Raw genomic sequence first — 27431 nt, forward strand, 5'->3', positions numbered from 1 at the left:
TTTAGCTCTGCCATGAGCTAACGCAGAAGCTGCCCTAATTTTTGGCAGCAACTTGGAGCAAGAAAGATAGGGTTTGGGGAAAAATGCAGCCACGCAAAGGCCAAGCAAGATGAGGGGCAGCCTGGTGCCTTTCATGTGAAAGGGAAGGAAGAGGCCAAGGTGTAGTCAAAAAGGTAATGTGAGGCTCCAGTGTGCATTTCAAATACTTCCTTGGGACTGGAGTCAAAAGCCCAAGGGAAAATATAGAAGAAATGGAACTAAAAATGCTTTTTGCATAGTGATTTCCAGTATAAGTGGAAGATCTCTTCTGCAAAGGCTGGTTTGCCATTATCCACAGCTTGTAGCACCCAAACCAGTTAAACACAAATGTGGAAATAAAAATGGTTTCTGCAGTCTGCCTACATAGTGCATTTTGTGGTGTGCATATAAAACTAAGCCATACAAAAGCTCATGCAAGCTAAATCCCATTTTAGTATCAGAAACCAAGAAATATTTGTTGCATTATCCAAAACACTCTTTAGTAATTACATAATAGACAAATAATTCATTTATAGTGAAAGTAGTCCAGGGTGCTATATCACCATACCTTAACCAGCTTAAAAATCAGCTGAATTTTCCCTTGGGCTACACTCCACTTTGTAGCATGTCACCATCCTTCCAGAACTTCTTTCGCTCTCATTAGCAGGAAATTTCTGCTGAAATGTCTATCAAAAATATTTGTTCCTTCAGCAATATCTTCATTTGTCCTGCAGACATCACGGTCACAGTACATAGAAACATGTAAATCATAAGCCTTTACTCTCCTATAAGCTAATAAATCAAATGGAAGAATTTTTTTTTTTTTTAAATGCTGGATTACAAGTCTAAAAACCAACTAAAACATCTTCAAGTGCATCACATTACCTACAGCTCTTCTGGATGTCATTAACATTCACATAAGTGGCATGCTGAAAATCAGAGTTTGTTGCAGGGGGGTTCTCTGGCTCTTTTACAATGGTATTACGCTCTTCTCTTCCCCATGGAGGGGGAAAAAGGAAATACTATTACATATACAGCATGTAAAAATTTGTACATCAATTGATCAGATGGCTGTATAAACTACTGAAGGTTACTAGAAAAGCTAGCATCAGTGTTAACCTCCATCTCACCATGCTCTCTTATGCATCCAGGAAGTAATCACAGGTGCTGAAGAAGGCTTGATTTCTTTCAGGCAAGGACAGCTCAGCCTTACTCCCAAGCAGGACAAAGCAAGTCCTAAATGTTCTGGGACTTCAGGGCCTGTGGCTCTGGGCAGCTCCTGCCCATGAACAAGAGGCCCTACTGGTCCTTTGTGGCTTTACCTGGTTATGACACCATTAACTGCAGTGGGACTTTGTTTCATCCCCCTTAGTGTAATTACTGATTTACACTAGTGTGAGTATAGAATTACATGAGCACTATTAATAGATCAACTTACAACTGAACCTTAGTGTTAAGTCTTTTTTCTTCTGGACTGGCATCCTGATGTCTTCAATTAGAACAATAGTGTTGGAAGTTGTTTTACAAAATTTTTTGTGTCAGTATGGCTTTGTAAGCCCTGAAGCAGCACTGTTAACCGTAGTTCATGGCAATTCAAAAAGCAGTCTGATAGCAGATGTTCAGCTATTCCATTCTGTAACTCCTAACAAATCAAAACCAAACGCTACCTTAAATCCTGTGAGAACTTTTTTTTATATGCTAGAGAACAACATCTGATCTTTATCAGTTTCTGTAAATACAAATAATTTAGCCATATGTAATTTATCATTAATGCATTTTTAAGGACAGCTTACCTTTTACAAATGTACAGCTCAATTTTATTAAATATCAGAATAAAAAGATGGCAGAGACCTGTCATTATTAATTATTTTCATAATGAAGCAACATTGATCGGCATTTTTCAAAATAATTAAGCAGTTGTCCTGAAATTTAACAGTATGCTTTATATGCCATTGTAGCCATTGAAATGATTTGTTGTATAAAATTACTGCAAATTGTCCACCAGAGAGAGCTGTTGCAAATTTTTTTTCCAGCAGCTGTTGAAAATGATTCTTTCATTAACTTATAACCAAAATTACTAAATTTGCCATGATAGGTGCAGATGAATCATGTAGTTTATTCCATTGGCCAAGGAAAAGTCTAGACAGTAGTATCATTAAAGGGCAAACGGATATACCTAACAAGGCATTTCTGTTCAGTTCTTAAAAATTTATATGCTGATTAAATTAAAAAAAACACAAAACAAAAAAAACACAAACAAAAAACCTAAACCAAAACTGTTTCTCCTTATGCTATCAAACTATGAGGAATGGGAGAAATGCTTGAAATTTCACAGAGCATCTTTAGAGGCTCTGCAGGTCTGGGGGAGGAGATGCAGTACTATTCTGGCTCTGTTAAATGAGAGAGGAATGTCTAGTGACTGCATAGTAGAAATAAGATGCACAATGCACTGGCAGCCACGATGTAACGTAGAAACCTGTTTTACTTCATTGCAAACAAATGGACAATATATATTGTACAATATATAATAAAAATACAGCTGATACAAGTGCCACTAATTAACAAAAAAACTAATGTTAAGACTTAAAAATGCTCATTTCTGTAATATATACACTGCAGTAATAAGCCACAATAAATACATCAAATTCCATATCATTCATAATAAATACCGAAAATATAAATACAGAAGAATACAGTTAATTTGAATAAATTATTACAACATAAGGTCTAGGTTAAGTTCTGTTGAATATTATTGTAGCTTATATTACCCTTTGGCATCTTTGATGTTACAACTTGTTTAAAAAAAATAAAGGAAATTAAGGAAATGTGTAGTTCATGAAGTTTAAAATTATTTCCATGTACAGATTTTAAGATGAACTTTCTTTCCCTTCGCTTCTTCAAACAGTTTAAAAGCAGCAGTCCAATTAAATATGTTGCTTTACTGTTGAGATCTCCATAATTTTAGTATGCAAGATCATCTGTAATGGAATATGTTAAGTACTTAACATAATTATTTTTCTCAAAAATTAGTAAAGTTAGAAGTGGCGTACAAATTTTAAACAAATGGCTGCAATTACACCACAATTTTACTAGTCCCATTTGAATGGATTAAATGTCTGAAAGACCATCAACTTAAGTGCTTTTGAATCCATGCCGTGGTGTATTAGTCACCACTTGCCAACAAAAATTTCAAAAGCAATTTTATATTCTTATGGGGAAATATATATATACAGAGAGAGATGAACCTCCTAAAAGACAGGGCTGGACTAGACAGTATAAATGTTACATAGTTTGTTAAAACAATGAAAACACTTTAAACATAAAAAATATAATGTGTTGCTTTTGCTTTTTTTACAAAAGTGCTATCTATTAGCTGTAGATGGAAACAAATCAAAATAACCAATTGCCATGTTTTATGTTAACCAGTATTAACCAATACATTTGTATTAATTTTATTTGTAAAAGGTTATTACACCAGAATGCAATTTAAATTAAAAGATCGACTTTACTAAGACAATATTACAGGCTGAGGCTCTTAGGAACGGATTTGTAATCTACAGATTTAGACTATTTTTGCACTGTTAAATGTCTAGCGCTTATTTTACATCAAACACTTCTTAAACATGTTTCACAAACTACACTTCAGACGTATTTCCATAGAAGTGCCTACAATCAGTCAATTAAAAGAAGGGCCCAGTTATTAAGCATTGTTTACATGGGCATTGTTATGTGAGAACTGAAGTGGTGGTATTTGTGTGAAATGGTTGAAAAAACAGCATGCTTGCTTCTGTTTTTGTTTTAAGAGAACCAGCTGCCAGTGCCCACAATGATGCAATCTTTGCAAGAAGCTGAAAACTCATGCTCAATCTGTGTATCAGAGGCTCACAAACGGATGACTGGTTCTTTACAGTGATCCCCCAGTACCCCAGCGAGGTTGACCTTCACCCGTAATCCAACCCAAAATTTCATTCTTAAGAACATCTTTAAAAAGTTTAAGATGGAGAAAACTAAAAGAATTAGGTGCCATAATGTACTACATCTCATTTGAAAATCCCAAGCTAAAATGCTAATAAAAAGGACACCTATTTCTTCTTTTAGTGTCTCTTGTTATCTGAGAAACAGGTTGTATTAGAACATGTGCCTGGGAGAAGAATTAACTAAAATGATATTGAACATGACTTTGCAGTTGACATAGGCAAAGAAAAGACATGGTAGAATGCTTCTAGGGTGTTGCTTTGCTTTGTAGTTTTTACCCCATGCTTTTGGATAAGTCTTTTATTTAATGTCCGCCTGTATACAACTGGTATGGAAAAATCACATTTCCTGTTCGACCTGAGTTCATGTTTGTTTTAAAATATATTAAATAACAGAATTAATATTATGATCTAACATGGCCATGGTTGTAGTGAACATGCATGTACTTTTCCATCCTTGCTCTGGGGATACCTTAATTTCCTTTTTTCCTTCCTTCTTTTCATCTGTAATGTTTTCTTTTGCCCTTTAGAAGAAAAAATTGTCCTCATCAATCTAACTCTTGCCTTCATCCTTCTTTTCCTCTAAATTGCCCTTTCTATCCTCCCCTCACTCACTCCAGGGTGTATCCACCCATGCCTCAAGACAAAGGATTATCTTGATCCTTGGGTTAGAACAGTGGTGTTCATTTGTATCTTCCACCGTTTTTCCTGTCCATCGAGAAAAGCTAATCCAGTCTTCATGGCTTGTTGGAAAAGTGCACAGTTAGAGAACATACACATGAGGCAAACTTGACTTGGTTCTATTTGACGTTATTTCAAAAAATACCGAAGTAAAACAAAAGTGTCAATGCTAAGATCCAAATTAAGATAATTGAGTAAATAAATGAAGTTTGCCTACTTTTTTTTTTTTCTTGTCCTGCCCCCAGCTTTGGATGAAGCACTATCATCTTCTCAATTGAGAAGCAGAAATACAGAGCATCATGAATATGGTTCTGCAGTCAGTGGGACCTTCTGTGTAACAAGTATCCTCCTAACCATAAAGACTATACAGCAGTAGAGCAATACACATTTTAACTTTACCTTTTTAAGATCTAATTCACCGCTATTTTATAAAAGGGTGGTTTTAATTTATTATTACTTATATTAGAAAAAAAAAAATCATAACAGTAGTTTGAAGGAAACTTTTTGTTCCCCTAGGTGATGGTTTTCTGCTTCCCCTAGTCTTGGATTTTCATCCTGTACTGGGCTGTGCTGTATCAAGAATGACACTCTTCCCCTGGATCTGCATGCCTCAGGAGACAACGAGGCTCCACTACCACACCTCTGCAGCCTGTGGGGTCGGTTTCCTTCCTGTTTGTTTGAAAAGGGAGAGTCTGTAGTCCCGCACTGGGATTGCTCCCTCATGACTCTCAGAGCCAATGGGGGGACTATTTTTCACCACAGTTCCGATCCATCTACATGCTAATGTTACGTGAAAAATAAAATGAACTCTTTTAGCAAAATAAAGACACTAGAGTTGCCCTCGTGCTCGATTTTAATTAAAAGCCTTACTGTACAACAGACCTTTCCCAGGCACTAAGATGAAGGGAGGGAAGAATTAAAAAGAAAAGACTAAGGCTGCAAAACAGATGTTTCATGAATTGGATGTTCTTATAAAAAGTAAAATTCTTGGTATCAGCCATTAGGGTAGCAGAAAGTTCTCAAGGATGTTACAACTTTCCTCCTTAAGAGAAAACAATATTCTGGCACATTCATTAGCAACAAAATTAAAAGCTGCCTCTGATTTAAGAGTGGGAAGAGACAGTGAACAGGAAGCACTTATGAAGAACTCCAGTGTATGTTCACTCAGACATCTTTACAACTAAATTGTACTTGTTCATCGCTTCACAATGTTCGTGCTTTGGATTTCACACTTCCTAGAGAAAATGGACGATTAATAATTTGCACATGGACAGCGATCACACAGAACAGCAAAATTAAGGAATATTTTTAAAAAATTTGGACACATTGAAAAGGCAAATGTTGAGATTTCTCATACTAAGGAACATGTTAATGAACTACACTCTGTTCTGAAAATAACAGTAGCTTTCTACCATTTTAAAAAAATAGTAATCAGATTTAATATTTTAGAAATAAATTCTATAGAATATATTCTCTGAGTTAATTCTAGTTTTTCTAAGTATTTTACATCAAATGTTCTGCAACCATAATAAAGTAGATGATAGAATTACTCTTTAGCCCCAGTGGGAAAGCGTTACACCCCTAAACACTTCGGATTTCCCATATCATCCTCTTCTGTCCCTGTTCCTGACTGCTTCAGGAAATTAAACAACTGGCACAATGAACATGAGTTTGTACAACTCATGAGCTGCAACACGGGAGTTTCTTATTTAGCAAATGCCTTTTAAAACAATATCATGGGTCTCTCTTGCTTTAGCTCTGAGTAAGGGTACCTGCTTTGCTGCAGGAGCAGCCTAGACAAGGAGTTTCAACTGAGAGAATTCAGCTGGCAAAAGAAGACAACATGCAGGGGAGCAAGACTGCCTGTTGCTGCCAAGTATGGTGTTGCAGGCATACAATCTTGCTGCTCAAATGTTAAGCACTCAACACATAAATGTTGTATATTCAACACAGCTTTTATTCTGATTTTCACTGTGAAATTTATCGTTAAACTTTTGCTCATTAATCCGGTCCATGGAAAGGAGAGCTTGCTTTTGCTGTGTTTCACGTTAGTGATAAAATTTCTATTCACTTCTGAGCTGGATTGGGCTTTATTGGGAAAGTGACTTAGTTTGCAGTACAAAAATTTAGTTATGATGCCAGAAAAAGAGGAAAAAAACGGTATTTTGCCTGTTCTATAGAATTTTTTTTTTATCACAGTATCTCCAAGTACTTTATAAACCAGAGCATAGAGAATGGGAGTGACACAGCAGGACAAAGGCAAAGCCAACAGAACTCAGATCTCCTCTGTCTGAGCCCAATACTCTCTATCCAGTATATCACATTTCTATCAAAGAGTCAGGAACATCTGAAATATTAAACAATATAATACATGTTCTGTTCTGCATACAAATGTATGTATACAATCTTTAACAAACTAGCAGTGTTTCGTGAAGATACCCTCCCGATTGTGAGGCAGGGAATGCTACATGATCAGTTTGTTAGCACATTAACGCCCAGATAAGATTAGAAATTGGATCTGGATCAGTTAGCAATCCAGTGAGTAACACCACCATGAATACTACATGCAATTTTTGCAGAACTTAGACAAAAGGCAGGATCACGTTGTTAACTGACTCAGTTATCAGTTAGCAGGCTGCACCATATTTAAAGCAAGTGATGGTTACTATGATAGTGTAACCAGTGGCCTTAAAATAAATAAATGTCAACTTAAATTATGATTCACTAGGAGGAACTTATGTAAATGAAAAATAGTAAGACTTTACAACTCTAGAACTTCCTGATCTAAATGGCATACAGCTCATCAAAGAATTTTTTTTTTTTTTTAATAAAAGGAAAGAAATATTAGAAACTTTTACTGACCAGCTTTTACTTTTTTAAAGGATGTTCCAGTGGGCATGAGTTATAGCTCTTAGGAAACAATTGCAATTGCTGCAATTTTGCCAGAAAAGTTCTAATTTTATGTCTAATGTCACTTAAAGCTTTACATATAAACTTTAACAATGCATTTTTTCCAACAGAGGCAAAGTTCACATTATAGGCAAAAAGGCATCCAGTTTTAGGTGCTGTTCCAGTGATCTTCTGTGTGAAAATTCTGTTTTATTTTAACAGAGGGAAACACTTTTGTAATGATTCATTTTTCTGAACTACGTAGTGTAATTGTAAACTACCAATTTACTACCTGGCTTCTTCGGAGTGATTATCAGTAGCCAGATATCTTGGGAAATAAAGCTGATACAACTATCAGTAAAGTAAACATTTCCACAAATGATATACTGTGTTGATACAGAAGCAAATACTGCTGTTCATCATTTAGTACATAATACTTTTATCGTGCAGAAATAAGCTTACCCAAAATGAAAGGACTGGTTATCAATGTGAATATTAACCAACTGGGAAATGGGACACAACATATATTATTATATATTAGCCCAGAAAATAACATTAAAACATTTTCCATCCCATGATTTAAGGTTATTTTTCCTTATATGAAGAGTACTTTTTTCTTCTGAACAAAACATGAAAGTCTAATCAAGGGGTGGGAATCCTTGACTCTCACCTGATTTCTACAGCCTACTCTAGATTTCACAGTTAAATTAGCCTACCTGTTTTCGTCAGGGCTGTGACTTTTTTTTTAACTCTAGCCAACTTATACATGTTATGTTATACATAACAAAGGCCTTAGCTTTGTTATTTGCTGGTATGGAATGGTTTGGGGAACAGGTTTAGCCTATATTGAAAAAAGAGGTTTCTGGGTTTTTTTCCTCAGTATGAGTTTATCTCTGTTAGAAGGCTTGTTGATATTACTAGTATAGCTACCAGGAAATCTCCATGAATTATAAACAGACTTGACTTTGTAACTTGTTGCAAGAACTAAACAAGATTTGTTTACTTGGTATCCTGAGATCAAATCTTGATCACAAAACATCAGCTTGGATCAAAAGAAAGGTATTACTATCTACATTATCACCAGGTAGTTAAGAATATTTTTTCAACATAAATCTTTATTTTACACATTTTACTTTGTGACTCCCAGGAATTAGCTACTTTAAGCAAGGGAAAATAGTGTAGTGCAAGTTCTTTATATAGTCACTGCCTTCTCTACCCTATCTATTACAAGCTACTGATTGTTATCCTATGCTGCAAGCTTGAGAGAATTTAGCTGTATTCACCCCTGATGCCCCAATGGCATGGAACATCTCCATCTAAGTACTCAGAAGTTTATACAGATGCTAATATTAAGGAGGCCTGGGGTCTGAAGCCTGTGCCAATGGAAATATTAAATAACCATTATCTCAGTATTTTAAAGCTAGCTGAGATGTATTTTATAAAGTTAATCACTTACTGTGCTTGCTAATATTATTAAAGATATTTTTCATGTGAAAGCACAGGGGCCAAGAAAATAATTTCTTATTGCTCAGTAAGGGGGTGAATAATGAAACAAAGTATTTCATTTAACTTTCCCCTGAGAGAAATACCCTGGTAAAGTGTGCATGATCCTCCAGTAGCCAATGCACTCTGAGGTTAAAAAGCTGCTACTGATTTCACGGCTGCTGTCCCAGCTCAAGTAGAAGAGATTTGTGCTTTTGGTGCTGGTGTTGAGTGAGTGCGCCAGATTTAAGCCTGCTGTTAATGCAAGATGCCTATATATACACAGACTTGTTACATTTGCCCATAGACTATCTTCAACAGAATAGTATTACTCTTATTCTTAGATGCAGAACTTCTCCGTGAACTAACGTGTTTCTCTTTAAAAATAAAACTGGGTATTTGCTATATGGAATCGAAGAATACATGCGCTTACCTGGCTTCTCAGCCTTTAGAGAAAGAGACTAGAGTGTTCTGTGACTAGGAGGAACAGAGGCTAAGGAACTGCTGAGCCAGACAACCAACATGACCGCACCTTCCCAGGAGCTGGAATACGTTGCAAGTGTGGAATCCAGTCCCTAGAGAACTAGGACTTTTCAATGCAGTTCATATAAAACATATAGGACTTCTTGTGGAAACAAGTAAATAAAAAACCTTTCCAGCTACTACATGGAGTAAAAATATTTTGCTAATTGAGCATAAAAATGAGAAATCACTTTGCCCAGATTTCATATAAAAACAAGTTAAGTCACCTTATTTTTTTAAAAAGCATATTTTAAATCTGGCAGTTTTTCTACTGGAGTACTGTACATGATGTTTTAAAGAGCTTCTAACCAGAAGAGTCACTGTTACAGAGCTAAAATTTACACTGTGTTTACATGCATACTGTTAACCATCTAGATTGGACACAGATAAAAACTAAGATGCTGATCCTTATTTTGACAAACAAGACAGGTCTACGCTTCAACCCGCTTGATGTATAATAAATAAAATTTCAGTATTAGAAGAACAAAAATGTTAAAATAGATTTTGAAATAAGGCAGTGCAGAATTATCAGCGTAGAGAAAAGCAGGTTCCTGTACCTCCTTTTCTAGAAGAAAGCAAGGTTGGTTAATAAATTAAAGGTAAATAAAATACAGCAGGTGTATTTTAATTCCCATTTCATTTAAAAACAAATGGAGTACAAGGTAACAGATATCCACATGATGCACGTGCTATTTTGCTTGCAAACTTAGGCAGATATAAAATTTCTGAAGCTATGTTTCCTCACTGAATCTACTGGTTCCTAATTAGACCAAATAACTCTGTAAATTTGAGATACGATCAGAAGTCCACAAAAGCCAGTCTCATATTTCATAAAAACTGCTAAATATTTAGGAAATTTAGACACTTCAACATTTTTTTCCATGCTTCATTTAAACTTCCATCAGCAAGACTCTGCTTTTATAAATTACCTACTGACATACTCATAAACTGGCTTGGGAAAAACGTTCAGGTTTTGTTACAATGAATTTAAAGATCTCTCTTACATACACCTCAGAGTCTGGAGCTATGGCATTTCTCCAAAATAGTTCACAGTTCCCACAGTTAATACAGTACTGCAAAATGGCACTAAAGTGCATAAGTATCTGAATGTTTGTTGGGCTAAAAGGTGCTGTGCAAGCTTAAGCTACTGCTTTGCCATTATATACAAGATCATTTTTCTTTGGGGAGGGGGTACTAGTTCTGGAATGCCACTGATTTTCATTTTAATGGAGGATTGTCTACCTTTCACCTTTCTAGAAGATGTAAATGCCCCCTTTCTGACTCTTCTGTTTGTCAAGAACAGTAAAAGAGAAAATAGTACACTCTCTAAAAATGTGTTTCAAGATAATTTACCAGAAATGGTATTTAAAAAGAAAAAAAAAAAAAAGGAAGAATACATGGTACTCCAGATGAAAAGTGGACATTGGACATGCTCTTTGTAACTAGCTATGGGTCTTCTGCTCAAATGAACATGCTGTTCATGTTTATCAAAACATGAGTACTAAACTACCATAAATAAAATACATACAGTACAGAACAATTAAAACTTTTTTGTACAGTAGTTACTTTTACATTAAACTTACCATCTTTTCAGATATGTTGAAAATTAGGACTCTAAACATGATTATTTCAAAGTATCATTTTTAACATCTTGCACAGGCCCGACAATCAAAAACACGAAGCTTTGATTCAGATAGCTTGGCAGGTTTCACATACTTTGATAGGTAGGCTACTTTGAAATATGTGGGGTGTGTTTTTCACTTACACATTTTATTTTTATCAAAAGACAGTTTGATTATTTTTATTTAAATCTTTACATGAACTGTTTTTGTGCAATACCACTGCCAGTGTAGCTTGAGAAAACAAAATGCGTCTGGAACATTGACTGTAGTCCAAGCATTGTCTACCTCTTAAAAAAGTAAGATTCTAGGAAATCCAATGTGAGTGCATTTTAATAGAGAAAGTCAGTCTTCCTGACTGAATAATTTTAATATTAAACAGGTACTGTTTCTACCACTGGTGATTTGATGCACTCTTCGTGCAGTCTGTTCTTTTCTGGGAGGTTTAGTGAATTCTCAGCAGGGTGCTCTTGTACACGACTGTCGCCATTCAAAGCTGAAACAAAGCCATCTTGAGAAGGACCTTTCAAGTATGAGTGAAATTCCACTTGAGGGTGACTTGGCCTGTGCTCAGTGTATAAACTGTTACATGGAGCACTGCTATCACCTTCAGAAGATGAGCAGCAAACAATCACTGAGGGGTTTGCAGAAGGGTAATGAGGGCTGCTAAAAGTTTCCTCTGATTGCCGTGTGTAGTCAACAAACTGTTCCGAAGTCATGTTGTAAGGCACCAGAGAAAGACTACCGTTCTTGACAGCATCCCTTTCTGAATAAGTCTCACCGATCTGGTTAGCAGTGCCAGCAACATGGTTCTCTATTTGGTAATACAGATTTGAAGAGTTAGTATAGTATGAGGCATTTTTAGAGTGGTTTTCATGCACAGCAGTTCCATCAGAGTAGCAAAGGACAGAAGGAAGAGGCACCATATCAGCATGGGAGCCCATGCTTTCTACAAAATCATCTGCTTTTTCTTCCTCCTCATCGTCCTCCTCATCTTCCTCTTCCTCTTCCTCATCATCTGATTCACTAGGGGCTAAACTCTGTGTGCTAGAATCTGTAACTCCACTACAAAAGCTACTCCCATCTTCCTCTTCCTCCTCTTCCCCTGGGCAGTCCAAGTCCTCGGCTGACTGAGAATGCATAACCGCAGCCGGAGGTTCGGTTTCAATCTCAAAATTTTCTGCAATTGAATATTCAACCGGATGGGGTCCTGGACTCATAGAACTAGTGTGTGCACTTATCTCACTGTGGCAGCCATTTAATGCCGGAACTTGCTGCTCTCTATTTTTCTCCAATTCAAGTTTCATTATTGTGTGCAAAAAGTGAGTCCGTACACGGATAGGATTAAATTCAATTCTACCTGCTGTATTGCTACACCCTTCTTTAGTGCAACCGCATGGAAAAGACATACGATCCACCTTTAAAAAAAAAAGAATACAGATTAACAATATGTAGCATAAGCCTGGTGATATGACAGAACCTAGACAGCCTAGAGAAATACAATAGTGAAGTGGGATTCACCTTGAGACGTACTTGTAAGAATAGTCGAAGCTAACAATAATTCAGAGGGTTAGCCCTGGAATTTAGCACTACTAATGGGAACAGTAAGGGACCCATACGTGCACCAATGTTGCACAGTAGGAAAAATATGTTTCTGTTCCATAGGTGAAAGCATTACACATTGGAACAAAAAAAATAGGTAGTTTTTCTATTTATGGATCTGCTACAGCTTTACATCATGTTGTGCTCAAATCCAGGCAAAAGCACTACCAGAAAGAGTCTTAAAATTTGATAAAAATCATGGAAACTAGAAACCTATTGAAACAAAATGAATTCTATATAAAAACCTTTATAAAGATGCCAATGGGGACACCTGACCACAGAAAGTAGGAATAAAAACTCAAGAACATTTTAAAAGATATTCCAGTCAACTGTAGATGCAACATTGTAAGCTCAACAGACTGTGGGCAAACTTACATGTCTAATAATAGCCGTCTTAAATTTCTAAAAACGTGACTGAGTCCACAAGTTCAATTAGATAGCTTAAGGTCTATGATTTTCATCTACACTGTAATACCTAAACATCAGGTACGATGCAGAGGAGAACCATACAACACAATCTAGTACATCTTCCCCACAGGTGAAGATGAAAACAGGAACAGCAAAGGGAATATATTATTCAGAACAGCAGAGAAAGTTTAGCTTGGATTTCAGAAATGATGAAAAACGCATTCAGGAAGAAATCAACTCAGCTGCATAACAGCGACTCAGGAGAATTAGTGGAAACATCTTTTAGGGAACATTTTGGGACATTTACAGCTGTACATAGTGTCCTATGTACATGTCCTATGTAAATGTACAATACGAAATACCTTTCCAGTCTGCAGAGGAAAAACTACCTGCTCTATTAGCAGATATATTTTTTTATTGCCTACATGCAAATTTATCATGCATGCATTTTAAGTATCATGCATGTTAAATTAAGGACGGTACCCCAGAGTTTCATTTATTGTTTCTGAGTTTGGACTATAATTCACATTTGGACAGTATGTGAATTGTCTCTAAAATAAAAGGTAATATCCCTTCTGAAATCTGCAGGCTACTGATTCTTCTGTTGTCTGCATCTGCATATTTAGATAAAGCCCAAAGAGGAATATGAGGAGCAGAATATTTGTAGAACAACAACAACAAAAAACCCCTAAACAATGTATGGGCCTAAGCCAATCATAACATAAATAAAGACGTTTAAGGAGATTGTTTATATTGCACACTAGATACTCTTAAATCTGGGCCTTAAAAAACTGGTTTGAGATCCACAAGTGTTATCGTATAATAATTAACTTAATTAATTTCCAGTAGTTCAAAACTTCAACAGCAAAATGTACACGCGTGTGCATGCGCACACACCCCTTCCCCTCCCCTTGATAGTTAAATAACGACAATAATATAGACATTTACCTGACATTTTATGCCTGCAAGACTGCAAGTGCAAGTTTCTGGATCACAGAACACACGGCAGTCACAGCCACAATCCTCCCTGGACAGGCGGATGGCTCGCAGCTCGTGTTTTTCTTCCACATCAATCTTCTTCACTCCAGAAGCTCGCAGCAATGCCCTTCGCTTTTTTGTCGGCAGGGGTTGTAGAAAGAAGTACTCATCTACTTCAGTGTTGTCTAGATCAATATCATCATCAGAAATGTCATCCAGTGTCAGCGTATTAGCTTCTTCAGATTCCACTGTACCATTCTTTGTCATCTGTTGCACAGAACAATTAAGAAAGTCCTTAAACTATACTCACACATATGTATATGTGTCATAGATGTAAATATGTGTAACGCATTACGGATGTGGAAAGCTGTATGTAAAAGTGCTGCGTGACTGCCGGTAAGTTCCAGAACATGATTACAGATGGGGTGAAAAGGCAGTTCTTTCACATTTAACGTGAATTAAATACACGTTTAGTTTCATGTTTGTCATGAAGCTAATTTTTTTCCTAAATTTCTAATTTCTTATCCGTTCTTTATGTCCTTTACCATTTGTCATTGTTTGCCAGATCTCATGCCTTTCTAAAACTCTAGTCTTTTCTATATTGTTTCGTAAGATAATTTTTGAGCTCTTAATTGAGTCTAGTTCCCGTCTCTGGGCTCTCTGACATTCTTCAATACCCCTTTTGAGATAGTAATTATACTACCAGCACTGTTTCAGATTACGATGCATCACAGATTTGTAAAATGGTGTACTTTATGTGCTATTCGCTACCCTGTTCCTCTTTAGCCTGACAAGTTGTTTGATGTTTGTACAGCTGAGGTCACAAAGCAGTATATCCACTTAATCGTTTGGGCAGATGCCTGTATTTGCTTCTTGAGTTGACAATTTTAAGCCTGGAAGTCACTTAATTTTTGCCCCTTTCTACCTACATTACTTCATGTTTATTTGCAATGTATTTCATAGTGCCGATGCATATAGCTCTTCTGAAGTTCCTTCTAGTCCTCTTCGGTCCTGAAAATAACCCATTTAGCTTTGTGTTGTCATACGTTTTAGTACTTCACTAACCAGTCCAGATTATTCTTAGGTAGTTAACGAATGAATAAACTTAGAAAAAAAGGAAGTAAGTTGTTAACCTCTTGTGGAAGATCTTGAGAAAGGTTTTTAGAGGATTTGTGCTCCTTTCCTAGAGTTACGCATTTTTGAGCCTCTATAGATGCAAGTACCCTGGCACTATATTACCTATGTATAGCCTAGCTCTCAAACCTTTCAAAAATTGTTTCAGAATTAAATGGCCATGAGCATCAAGCACAAACATCCAGTGCCACTTTCATAAGATAGCACGCTTCTGTACCATACTCCTGTAACTCACCTCATATAGAAAGGGATGTATATATTCAAGGAGAAAAGGAGAAAAAAATTACTGCACTGAGGGAAGATTAATTTTCCCATCCATGGTAGAGCTCACTGGTTATATCTGCCAGGTAACACAACTACAGGGTTTATAAAAGTTCTTCTACAGATAAAATTGCTTAAGAATCAAAAGAATAGCAAATGTTAAAAAAAAGTTCAGAGAGATGATGACACTCACTACAAAAAATATATTTTCTCAATCTCAAATTACTCAGATTGAGCATCGTACTACATAGCAAACGTGAAGCAAGTGCAGTTATATGATTTACCTTGTCAAATAGTAAATCCTTTGCTTTGTGTATTGTTCTATGAAATAATTTTGCTTAAAATGGAAAAACAAACAAACAAAAGATTTCCAATGTTCGCCCCGCTCTATGTAATGTTCTCAACTGATGAGGTTGCTGATTTACACTAGCTGAGCACCTGGTCTCACACTTTTGTAAATAAAACATGGTGCAACTATATGATAATTATACACCGGTGAAGTCTCAAGTCTCATTTGCATTAACAGTTTCATCATGGGCATCACCATGACCTCAGACAAATGGCCCCCAGTGAAAGCAATCTGAGTGTTTCTTACCTATAGAAAAATAGCCATTCAAATCCTTTCTCTGTTTTGCCTTATTTACTTGCATAAAACTTCAGCTTGGCCTGTTATCCCAAATAAATTTTTAGACACTAGTTTTACATACAGATAAAATACTGAAGTCGTAACTACCGCTGCCTGTTTCTTGTGCATTTCAATGTTTAGACATTTAACAATTATCATCGTAAAGGTAACTCCCCTTTTTTCTGCTACTAAATCCTGTCATCTCCACCTAGCTATGCTTCTTATGTGCAAGAAAGCAGTCCTGAATCTTACCCAATCCACCATTTCTGCTTTTATTATATTCCCAACTGTTTCGTTTTCCCATTTATATTAACAGTTTGTCCTTTCCACAATCTTTTGGAATGTAACTGTCTTTTATGGCATTATTGAATCACTCGACAGTGAACTCCTACTGACCGCTTACTCTTTTTTCGTAATTGCAGTTTTGTCTTTGTAACAACTGTGTAAGACAATCACAGAAAAAAAACTGATTATTCCTGACTTGTAAAGACAGGTGAAAAGCAATACTCTTTCCTTTGAAGGAGAAAAGTCTCAGTGTCATGACTGGTAGTCCTTACATATAGTGTACGTGTACACATAACGCTGCACAAAGAAAAATCCTCCTGAGATCAGTCATCATCCCTTCTTAGCAATTCAGCACCATATTTAGTTCATGCAGAGGTGTTCTGCCACTTCCACAACTCCGCTTTAGAGGCATTATTGTTTCCTTCTCTTTTCAATGTATTCTCAATCTTTCTCCGTAATTGCAGCCTTTGGAGTTTAGTGCCTTCATTTTATTTCATGGTTCAGTTTATTTACCATGTCTGTTATCCCTGTAACATTCAATCCCTTTACGTGCATATACTTCCAGCTCTTTCTTCATCTTAAACGCAGGCATTTTCAAAATGTCCTCTCAAATTTCCTTCAGACTGTTTCCTTACTCTATTTTCTATTATTCATTCACTTTACAGTGGCTAGGAAAAGGGGGTAGTAGCTCCTTAATCAGTTCTGCCTGGCCCTGAGGCAATGGAGAGATTATTTACACCAGGTATTTCAACGTATTAGTTCAGTAAGGTAGGAAAGACAACATTAGAAGTCATCCTTTTTCTGTATAATCTATGGCGAGAGACAGGTAAATCCAGAGAGTAATTAAATGCATCTTGAATTAGCTGTCTGAAGCTAGTGGGAGGGAATTCTCCACTGTACATGCAACTCAGCCTGAATGTTCAAATCCAGAATGGCATCCTTGATTTTTTTTTGTATTTGTCATTTTTTGTGAGCTAGGTACAACTAAGTACAGTGTATTTATGTTTCTTTGCTTTCTTCTTCTTTTATATAATAGGAGAATGACCTACCTAAGAATTCTGATTTCTCTAGTTTTAAATACACAAGGCTCAAACCACTCCTTAAGCAGATCACCATTATTTAACTGCCTATCAGAATTTAAGTTTGAAACTGGGGAAGGGGAAGAATTCTAATCCCCGCTTCTGTATTCATTTTAGTAATTTATTCAATTACTATTTAATAAAGTTTCAGGGCTCTTACCCACGAGGTGAATGCTGTAACTGCTCAGCTTACAAAGGCACCTATAGAACCATACCAAACCTGTCATGTATTTCTCCTCCTCCTCCTGCAAATCTTAACTGCTTTGCTACACAGCGGCAGAGCACTAAGGAATGGACTCCAGTCACGTGCTGAACACTGTATGCATCCAGCAGGCTGTAAATTCAAATGCCTGGGCATCAAGTGGGATTAGACAGCAGTTTGCCATTTCAAAGCACCTTAGCTCCCGACTCCTGTGCTGGATGACTTCCTTGTTGTCTCCTCTGATTTTTTTTCTCAATTTTGTCACGCAAAGAACAAATGAATTAATAAAATGAGAGATCTGAACATTTCTCAAACAAGTAATTGGGTAACTACAGAGGGAGGAAGATTATCAAGAACCATCAAATACATTTTCCAATACAGAACTTCAGGGGAACAATAAGTTCTCTATTGTCATAATATTACTCATCTGAATTAAACTTGATATGCAGATGGGTAAAATTTCTCTCATAAAGCTAAAGGTTAATGTCATAACAACAGAACAAGGCAAGGGCCAATGAATATGTGAAGGCTTTGGGTGAAATTCACTTCAACTCTGTAAAACGTGAAAAATTTAGGTTAGACACCTTTGCCCGCCCTAGCTGGAAATGATTCCTTACAATTTCCCACAAAGGAAAACAACTGTGTCCACAGACCCAGGAGCCTTAACATCACTAGGGTCACGCTAATCATTTTAATAGGTCTTAATTTCAGGAGACATTATGAGTAAGCAAGGACTCTTCCAGCTCATTTACTGTGCTTACTCATAATGTTTTCTCAAATGACAACGCATTAAAGTAAAGCCTACCTTGTACCCTTCATCTTGACAAGATGGCTTTTATGTCCAGATTGCCATTAGAATTTTCACACTCTGCTGCTAACAAGTGTTTATGCCACTGTCAGCAGTGTTTACACCAAAGCGCTGGTGCTAAATGGCTAAAGTGACTTGAAGATGAGTTTAAAATCTTCATCTGCGTTTAATTAAGAGAAGTTTCTTATTTGGCTCTTCACTTTCAGTAAGTAAAATAATAAACAGTACCTAATATTGTGGAGACTTAGTTCCAACATATTCCTGTATTTCTATTTTTTTTAACAAATTCTACAAGACAGAATGCTTTCTACCTACAGACTTGCATATTTGAATCCAATGCAAAAAATTAAAAAAACAGGGAAACCGAAATGAAAAACCACACCGAAAATGTTACTTTCTGGTTGCATAGTGGTTTTCAAACAGAAAAATCTTTTTGAGCAAACTTTGCCCTACTTCATTTTCTCATTTTCTTCATTTTTCTGCACAGATGTACAGTAATTTAGATGAAAATCCTGATTAGCACATTTTCATTAAAGATTATAATCACTGACATTGTCACCTTAGAAGTCTACAGCGTTTCCTTTTTGTGTTCATTTAGAAACCGTGTGAATGACCAAGCAGCTCTTCCATCCCTATAATGGGAAATCAGCAAGGCCCAGTTGTCTTAAGCAAATAAAACATTCTCACTGCTTTACAGTGACTCATCACTATAATTCAGTGAATCCTGGATTTGCTTTTGGGAGAGAAAGTGTGGGGGTTTTTTTTATTTTTTTTACCCCAGTGTATAATCAGGGATGCAACTAAACTGAGCCTAATGGACTAGTTCAAAAAGGAAGTTTTCTGTTCCCTATGTTTTTATATATGCTCTAGAGTGAAGAGAAATATTTTACTCTAGTAAAAGATTTAACACTAGTAAATGTTACCATTTTTAAGCCACTCTCAGGATTCTGAAGACCTAACCACAATTTCTTAATATTCGAATTGAAACTTTGGAGTCAGCTTACTAGTCTCAGAACGTAGTAGTCAACTATTCCCACATCAACTGCTGAGGATCAATGAAGAAAGAATCCCACCACTGCTGAATTAAGTGCAGGGGAAAGGACTTTTCTATTTGGTAAAAGGAAACAATTAAAATTAGGACAGAGGGAGGAATGCAAATCAGGCTTTCATTATTCACTGAATACTTATGAAGAGATTTTGCAGGAACTTAATAGTCACAGTCAAGATTATCATCCGCTCAAACAAGTGACTGGGAAGATGGAAGAACACATAGTATTTGGAAGAGGAGCAGAAAGTAGAGCATGTCCCAAAAAAAGAGTGGACTGGAGTGAAGTAAGCTAATGAAGAAAGGAGATCCATCCCAGCCAAGAGGAGAATTATGAAAGCACAAAGAGCCAAGCTCTACTCCATACAGATGAAGGCTGAAAGGCCTCATCCAATCTTTAGAAGTAAATAGGATCTGTGATTTTTCTTGATTTACTTTCTAGCTGTAAAAAGAAAAGAAAAAGTGAAATATCTGCATGCCTTACTATTCTCTACTCCACTGGGGATTCCTCTCTTTGAGCTGATTCCTGGAAGTCAGCCAAGGGATCTACACAGAGTCATTGGTTACACTGACACAGCTCAATTCACACTTGATGCTCGGAAGATCCTGTGATGCGAGATGTTTAGAGGTATAATCTCTATCTAGCAACAAACCTTTGGTTTCAAACCTGTCCAAATATCCACCTTTAATTTGCCTTTGCCCTGAGTGGTTTTAGGTTTGTTTGTTTTCATTGTGACAGTTCAAATTTTATGAACTATTTAAGAATCTATTTAGCTATTCAAATAAAAAACAATTAGGAGACTGAAAAAAGTAATTACGGTAATAAGGGTCATATACACTTCTTCAGGAGTTCAGACATAGAACTCATGAACGTAGTTCATTCTGTGGAAAAAATGCTGAAAGGCATTTCTTAAAACTTGAAGGGTGACAGTTTGCTCTGGACAACTGTAGTAGTATCTGAAACAGAGATACAATATCACGAAAGAAGGTGCTATGGAGCACTGCAGTTCGGTTGCAATTCTAAATATTGTTCACTTTTAATTACAGGATTCATCCGAAAAGGAGCCCAAAATACATATAACACAAGCCATTATACAGGAAGTGTTTCAGCCACTATAAAAATGTAACAAAACCAGAAGTTTTGCCACCAGTTTTAAAGAGGCAGAAGGGATACTTCCAAGAACACAATCCCCTTCTCTGTTCTCCTCTACTCATGTACACAGTTTCTTTCCTCTCCTACGCTATATTTAAAAAGACACCTTCAAAACTGTAGCCAAGATTTGTTCTGGCTAGCTAAACTGATACAGCCAGTTAGTTTGTCTGACACATTTCTTCTTTAACAGACATCCTTTGGCGATATATTAAAGACATACGACCGTAGAAATTGGTACACTGAAAAAACAAAACATTTTTAGTATTACTGTTTCTTACTTTTTGCCAAATTTGCTCAAGTTGGCCAAGAAAATACGCTGTTTCACTTTCCGTACTTAGGATGTTACCATTCCCTTGTCTAATAGGACACTGTGCAAGGGCTTAGAAGACTCACTCTCTTCCTGGCACTTCCAGACTTCTGCTGGACACCCTGTTCAAGGCTAACTTCCACCACCCTCTGCCTTTGTTTTCCTCTCTGTAGAAAACAGAGAGTAAACAACAACCTCCCTGTAAAAGCACTTTGAGGTACACATCAGTAAGAGCTACAGCAGCACTTAGTAATATCGAACAAAAATATGTCTTCAGTAAAATAAATAAATAAAAAAAAGCCATTGTTTCAATTGAAAATGGAATGATAGAAAGGAAATGGTTTTGTTTAAAACACACACATGGAGCCCATATAGCCCTGACACTGCTTATTTAAATAAATAAGGCAGGAATCAAAGTCTTGAATAATTTTTACCTTTAATTTTAGAGAATTGAGTTTTTCTTCCCTTAGATGCTCTCTTAACATCTCTCGGTGAAGCCTCTCCTGTTCCATCGCAAACTCTCCAAGTGTGTATTGGCGCACACTGTTGTGGCGAGTCGACATTCCCAGCGTGCTTCCCCCTTGGCTGGGAACACTGGTGAAGCCTTGCCTTCTCGTGAAGTAATACACAGTAACACAGTTAAAATGGACATTTTTTGTTCTCTTCCGCTTCTCTCTCTTCAGGATTGAAGAAGCTAGAACAGATGCAGATTACAATATGAATGATAACCTGCAGTCATATAGCAAATTCGTCACTTGTGCAGTTCCATTTACCTTAACGATACCTACGTACACACTGAAGTTCAGAGGTGTGCAGTCTAAATGAGGAGATAACATTAGAAATATTTACCGTAAATGCAAACCTAGAAGCCATTACAAACCGCTATAATCATGAACACTATTGTCTACTTTAGAAGAGAAATTCTTGGCCAGGGCAGTTGTATTTTCCCATAGCATTATAAAAATGTTTTATCCTTTTACCAAGGAAGCAAATAAACTGCAGCAAAAGGAACTTCTTTCAACAGTGTCACCTCAAAGACAGTGATCCACTGACTTACTCCTCTTCAAAACCCTGCAAACAAAACAACGTTGTGTACAACAGCGGTGAGGAGAACAGCAGACCCATGTCTCTCTCAGGTCTATATACACCGTTACTATTCTGTCAGCAAGGTTTAGCTGTAGAGATCTATAACTACATCTTTAAAGCATCGGACCACATCGGCAGAAAAGATTCCTATCTCTTACAATCTAAAATGTGAGAAATTAAGTGCTAGAAAAACTATAAAGGCAGTATGTTTAGAGTTTCAGACTGTCTCAGAAATTCGTATCATCATCATCATCACAGAATAATATAGAAATAATGCTGATTAACAATCAGAACCACTTCCTTTTTCTTTACCTTCATCCTTCTTTCTGCTGCCATTCACTGAATACATGCACGTGTGTGTATATATATAATAATGTGTAGAATTTTGACAAAAAATTAAACCTAGTCTTTCCTAATTCTTTTCTGATTCCCCTCACACTCGTGCTCAGTTTTTCTTATACACATATGCAGTATCACATGAAATGGATTTTTTTAAAAACAAATACTAAATTTTAACTGTTAAATATTGGTCTTTTTTCTACAGACATTTAGTAACTCCTTCCAACAATACTGATCAATTGTTTCTCACTGGTAACAGTGGTGAGCCTTTAGAGAAAAAAAAAAGAGACACAAATGTTGGAGAAAGATACGAGACACTCCTTGATTTTTAAGATGAACAGCCTGATTTATTGCGAAATGGCAATAGGATGTTGAGAATGTAGACAATAAGTCACTGCTTTGCAGTTTACAGGCAACAATTGGGCAAGTGTGAATGAGACCCCTAACTGCCAGAATTCAGGCAGTAAAATGATTTAAAAGGGGCCTGACCACTCTTGAAAGACTTAGAACCATTCTATAAAAGCAGAAAGAGCAACATGATGTACACTGCTAATCTAAAATTGCACCGTCTCTAGAGATTGGAAGCACTTGGCCTTCAGCCTCGGTTTCGTAACAGGTCTGGTTTATTGTCACAGTTAAAACAGTTAATTCTCTAATACTATTATGTATTGAAATGTTAATCACCACAAATGTAAAAACCCCAAACTTTTACATGAAGTAATTCAGTTCAAAAAATAGCATGATCTACCTAACTATATGAAAAACAAGTGTATTAGAAAATACAGTTCTGTAACCAAATTACAGACAGAATGCCCTACTGACATAATCATAAAACTATTTGGGGCTCAGTAAAACACTGAAATAGTACTATTTTTCCTAAATACCGGTAAGCAGCTAAAAGTACGGTTTGTTATATAAATAACATGCACTTCTTCAGATATACTGCAGGTATGTTAGATTATAAATATAAAACAGATAAATAAGCTCAGGTCCTACATTCACTTACATGCTCTCAGTGAAGGGTATTCCAAAAAAGCTGTAGGATATAAAGAGGAATCAAAAGACACATTCTGTTACATTAGGCATATTTAAACTTACATCCAAGTCTAAGCAAATCTCCTATCATCTGAGCCTGTCAAAAATATTTATAGGAAGCTTTTAGAGGGGAAAGAGGGTTATCTTATTAGAAGACACTAGTTGACAGGGGTTGTCCTGGTTTAATTTTAATTTTCTTCCTAGTAGCTGGTACAGTGCTGTGGTTTGGATTTAGTATGAGAACAATGTTGATAACACACCGATGTTTTAGTTGTTGCTAAGTAGTGCTGACACTAGTCAAGGACTTTTCAGCTTCTCATGCCCTGCCAGCAAGAAGCGGGGAGGGAGGGGGCCCAGCCAGGACAGCCGACCCAAACTGGTATGTTCCATACCATATGACGTGACGCTCAGCATATAAACTGGGGGGAGTTGGCTGGGGGGGCAGTGACCGCTGCTCAGGAACTGGCTGGGCATCGGTCGGCAGGTGGTGAGCAATTGCATTGTGCATCACTTGTTTTGTATATTCTTTTATCATTATTATTATCGTTATTTCCCTTCCTTTTCTGTCCTATTAAACTGTCTTTATCTCAACCCATGAATTTTACTTTCCCCGCCCTCCCCGAGTCTCTCCCCCATCCCACTGAGGGGGGGAGTGAGCGAACGGCTGTGTGCTGTTTAGCTGCCTGCCACATTAAACCACAACAGGGGTGTGTCAATTTTGCAAGATATTAAATACTGCTTTAATGTACTAATGTTCTTTTTCATATATGCCAGAGTTTCAAAACAAAACTATCTTTAATAAAACCAAATTTTTAGAGTTTGGAAGACGGGATAATTTTGATATTGTGATATTCTCTTTCAGTTTAGCATGAAAGCAAATACTCTGAGTCACAACCTTCACTGCCTATATGCTCTTACACACAGGAAAGTGCATATTAAAAAATCCTGCTTCTGCTGAAGGAGGTATCTAAATCATTCTGGGATGTATCCAATTTCTGATCTAACAGTATTGATGTTATTTGGATCTCAACTGGATCTTGCCTCTATTTTGGAAGAAATATTGACAGCTACTGAAGAGCAAGCAGCTTTTTTACTAAGTAGAAGAACCAGCCACAAACGGAATGAGAGATAAAACTATAGTAAAATATTAAAGGAAAGAAAAGATAGAAGGTTAATCTTAAATATATATATATATATATATGCTTCAGGAGGAAACAGAAGGTAATTGTGCTTGTAAATCACACAAGCTAGCGAATGCCTTTGAATCTTCATCTGTAAACTTCAGTATCTACCACATAAGGTCTACGTTTATAGTAATTTGGTTTAGACCTCAGCTATGGAACTCCTGACACGGCTGCGTACTGGCAGGAATACCAAATGCTGCAATAGAAGTGCTGCCATTTCTTTAAGTCTGTCAATCTCTTTATGGAAGAGATACTACTTTCATACTACTTTCTATACTACTTTCTATACATAAAGAATCATGCTACTTTCTATACATAAAGAAATCAACCTTAAGTTTTACTCACACACTGATATTAATAGTTAAATGAAGCCAGGCAGAAGACTCTGCGATCTAATTACTTCAGCTGAAAAAAGAATGTCATCTATGATAAAAACTAGATTACATGAATGAGCTTTTCCACTATGTGGATTTTTGGGGAGGGGTGGTGGTGCCCACGTGTGCGCTGCCAAAATTTAGAACATCTATTTCATACATTGCCGTACATTTATGCCTAAAAGTTTGGTCAGCAGTCTCTCTCAGTAAGACTGTAATTGTCATGAGCTGTCTTAAAGAACCCATTAATGCATTTCTTTTTTATAGTTCTTATCACTTTTAGTAATTAAATTATCAATGCCACACCATCAAAGTTGTTTGCTTGGGTTTTTTTAATATATCACTGACAAAAACTGTGTTAAAATAGAATTAAGCTGAACTTCAAGAAAATGCTGGCATACTGTAACTGCAACACCACCAGCACTAGAAATCCAGCACTATACAACTGTATTGAAGACAGTGTGACAGCTGACATGCATTTGTTGTAAATGTCATTAAAGTTCATGGTTTTATTTATTAACATTATAGTTAATAAATATAGTTAGACAAATTATATGATAATCTGTATAAGTAAACAAGCATGTAAATATTCAGAGCCCTCAGATTACACATGATTTATTTTTTCTGAAACACATCCTACCTTTTGGGTTTGCTTCTGTCTCACCCAAGAGCTCATTAAAGGGAAGAGCTAAGGCTCTGTGAATAACTCTATAGTTATGTCTTCTATGTTACTGCTAGGAAGTAGTCAGAATATATTCATAATTATGAGAATGTTGTTTGCAAGAACAGATCAGTCAGGAACTGCAAAAGATTACAGAATTTTATTTGATTACCCACAAGCATAGATTAGAGATGTCAGTGAGGGGACTGGAGAATTGTGACCACCTCAGTAACCAAAGACACGAAAAGAAGCAGCCGGCACCACAAAGGCACTATGTTCTTCCTCTACTATACTTCCTAAAATCTCTGAGCAGAGGGCTGCCTTAATGTGACCTCAAAAAAATTATTCTTAGATATTGAATGGAAATGTTGAACATTTTCCAACATCAGGGACAAAGTGCTCTCTACCTCATTCCGTCCTTTTGCTTCAAGCCAACCAGAACTCAGATTTTCAGATCATCTTATCAAGAGTCAGGGGCATATGTTATTTTGCATGCACTGTACCTTAAATAATATGTTCAGATCAGTTGTAATTACTGCTAAGGACACTGCTTAACTCAAGACAGAGCAGAAGGACATACAAAATACGTATTTTCTAATATATCGGAAAGCATGAACATATGCCCAGACAAAATCTACTGACATTAATCAATTAGTAAGCTCCTTTCAGAATGAGGGGCACAGATTGTGCAAGGCTTGCATGCCTCTTTGGAGTCAGTTTCAAAGGTTTTGCAGGGAAGCAAAAGCTCATAACTTAAAAATTTTTCCAAAGAGAGTGTAAACACCACACTTTTCCAGAAGAGATCTAGTAACGGCTTCCTTGCTTGGCCAGTCTCAAAAAAGTATTTACATGCCATCTGCCTGTGCAACAAGTGGTATCAGTGAATGCCACTATCATCTGTTCTGCGCAAAAAGGGTGATACTGACTCCAGGCAGAGTCTGCTAGGCAGAGATGTGTTGTTTTAGCATCTGCTGGACACACACTGTCAACAGGAACTAGAAGGTGGTTTTTGAAAACGAACGTCACGATCTTGGGTCTAGCAGTTCATGGCGAGCGAGGATGCCAGAGGGAATAGGAATATTCATCATCACCTAAAACTGTCCTATGGATCACACATGATCTTTAACACATTTATATACTACAAGTCTGATATATTCCATGGAAGGAAAAAAATACTCCATTCTCATGTATTTAAACAATTAATATAATTTTTAGTTCCATGTTTCAAGATTATATGGAATTAAATATTTTTGACAGATACATAAGTACTGTAATGCATAAAATATATCTATTATCAGAGGGAAAGATGACACTGTTAAGAACATAATTACTGCTACAGAACTATCTCTCAGAAAAGGTCACTATATCCGAACAAGGTCTTCAGACATAGATATCTTCAAACAGGACTGTCAGAATTCCTCACCTGAAATAATACCAGCTGCTGAAATTTTCATTTTTGGCATTTGATGTTTGAGTGGCTCAGTTTCTGGGTTTAGCAGAGCAGAGCCCAAGTTAAGAACCTGCTTGCAACTGGCCTGCCTCCTCATGGAGTCAAGTCAGGTCCTGCAGGCTTATCAGCTCCTTGCCCTACAAAAGCAGCTGCTGCAGATTCAGGGCTGTATCTGGACACAGCACAGCCCCATCCGTGCAGCACTCGACCCGAGCTAACAGCCACAGCAC

General features: G+C 36.8%; 1 protein-coding gene across 7 annotated transcripts in view; it reads right to left on the reverse strand.

Moving 5' to 3' along the window:
- Positions 1 to 2485: 2485 nt before the first annotated feature.
- Positions 2486 to 27431, reverse strand: part of CSRNP3 (cysteine and serine rich nuclear protein 3) — a 114516-nt gene continuing 89570 nt past the window's right edge. For 5 of the 7 annotated variants that reach the window (XM_076342722.1, XM_076342723.1, XM_076342727.1 and 2 more), the window contains 4 exons: positions 23504 to 23533; positions 21507 to 21766; positions 14144 to 14440; positions 2486 to 12603 (listed from right to left, as the gene is read on the reverse strand). In XM_076342722.1, coding sequence (XP_076198837.1) covers positions 11560 to 12603; positions 14144 to 14440; positions 21507 to 21766; positions 23504 to 23533 — 1631 coding nt within the window. In that variant the 3' untranslated portion in view covers positions 2486 to 11559. The remainder of the gene's footprint in view (positions 12604 to 14143; positions 14441 to 21506; positions 21767 to 23503; positions 23534 to 27431) is intronic. The other 2 variants (XM_076342725.1, XM_076342729.1) reach the window with 1 other exon arrangement.

Source organism: Aptenodytes patagonicus, chromosome 6 (genome assembly GCF_965638725.1).
Source record: "Aptenodytes patagonicus chromosome 6, bAptPat1.pri.cur, whole genome shotgun sequence".
Lineage (NCBI taxonomy): Eukaryota > Metazoa > Chordata > Aves > Sphenisciformes > Spheniscidae > Aptenodytes > Aptenodytes patagonicus.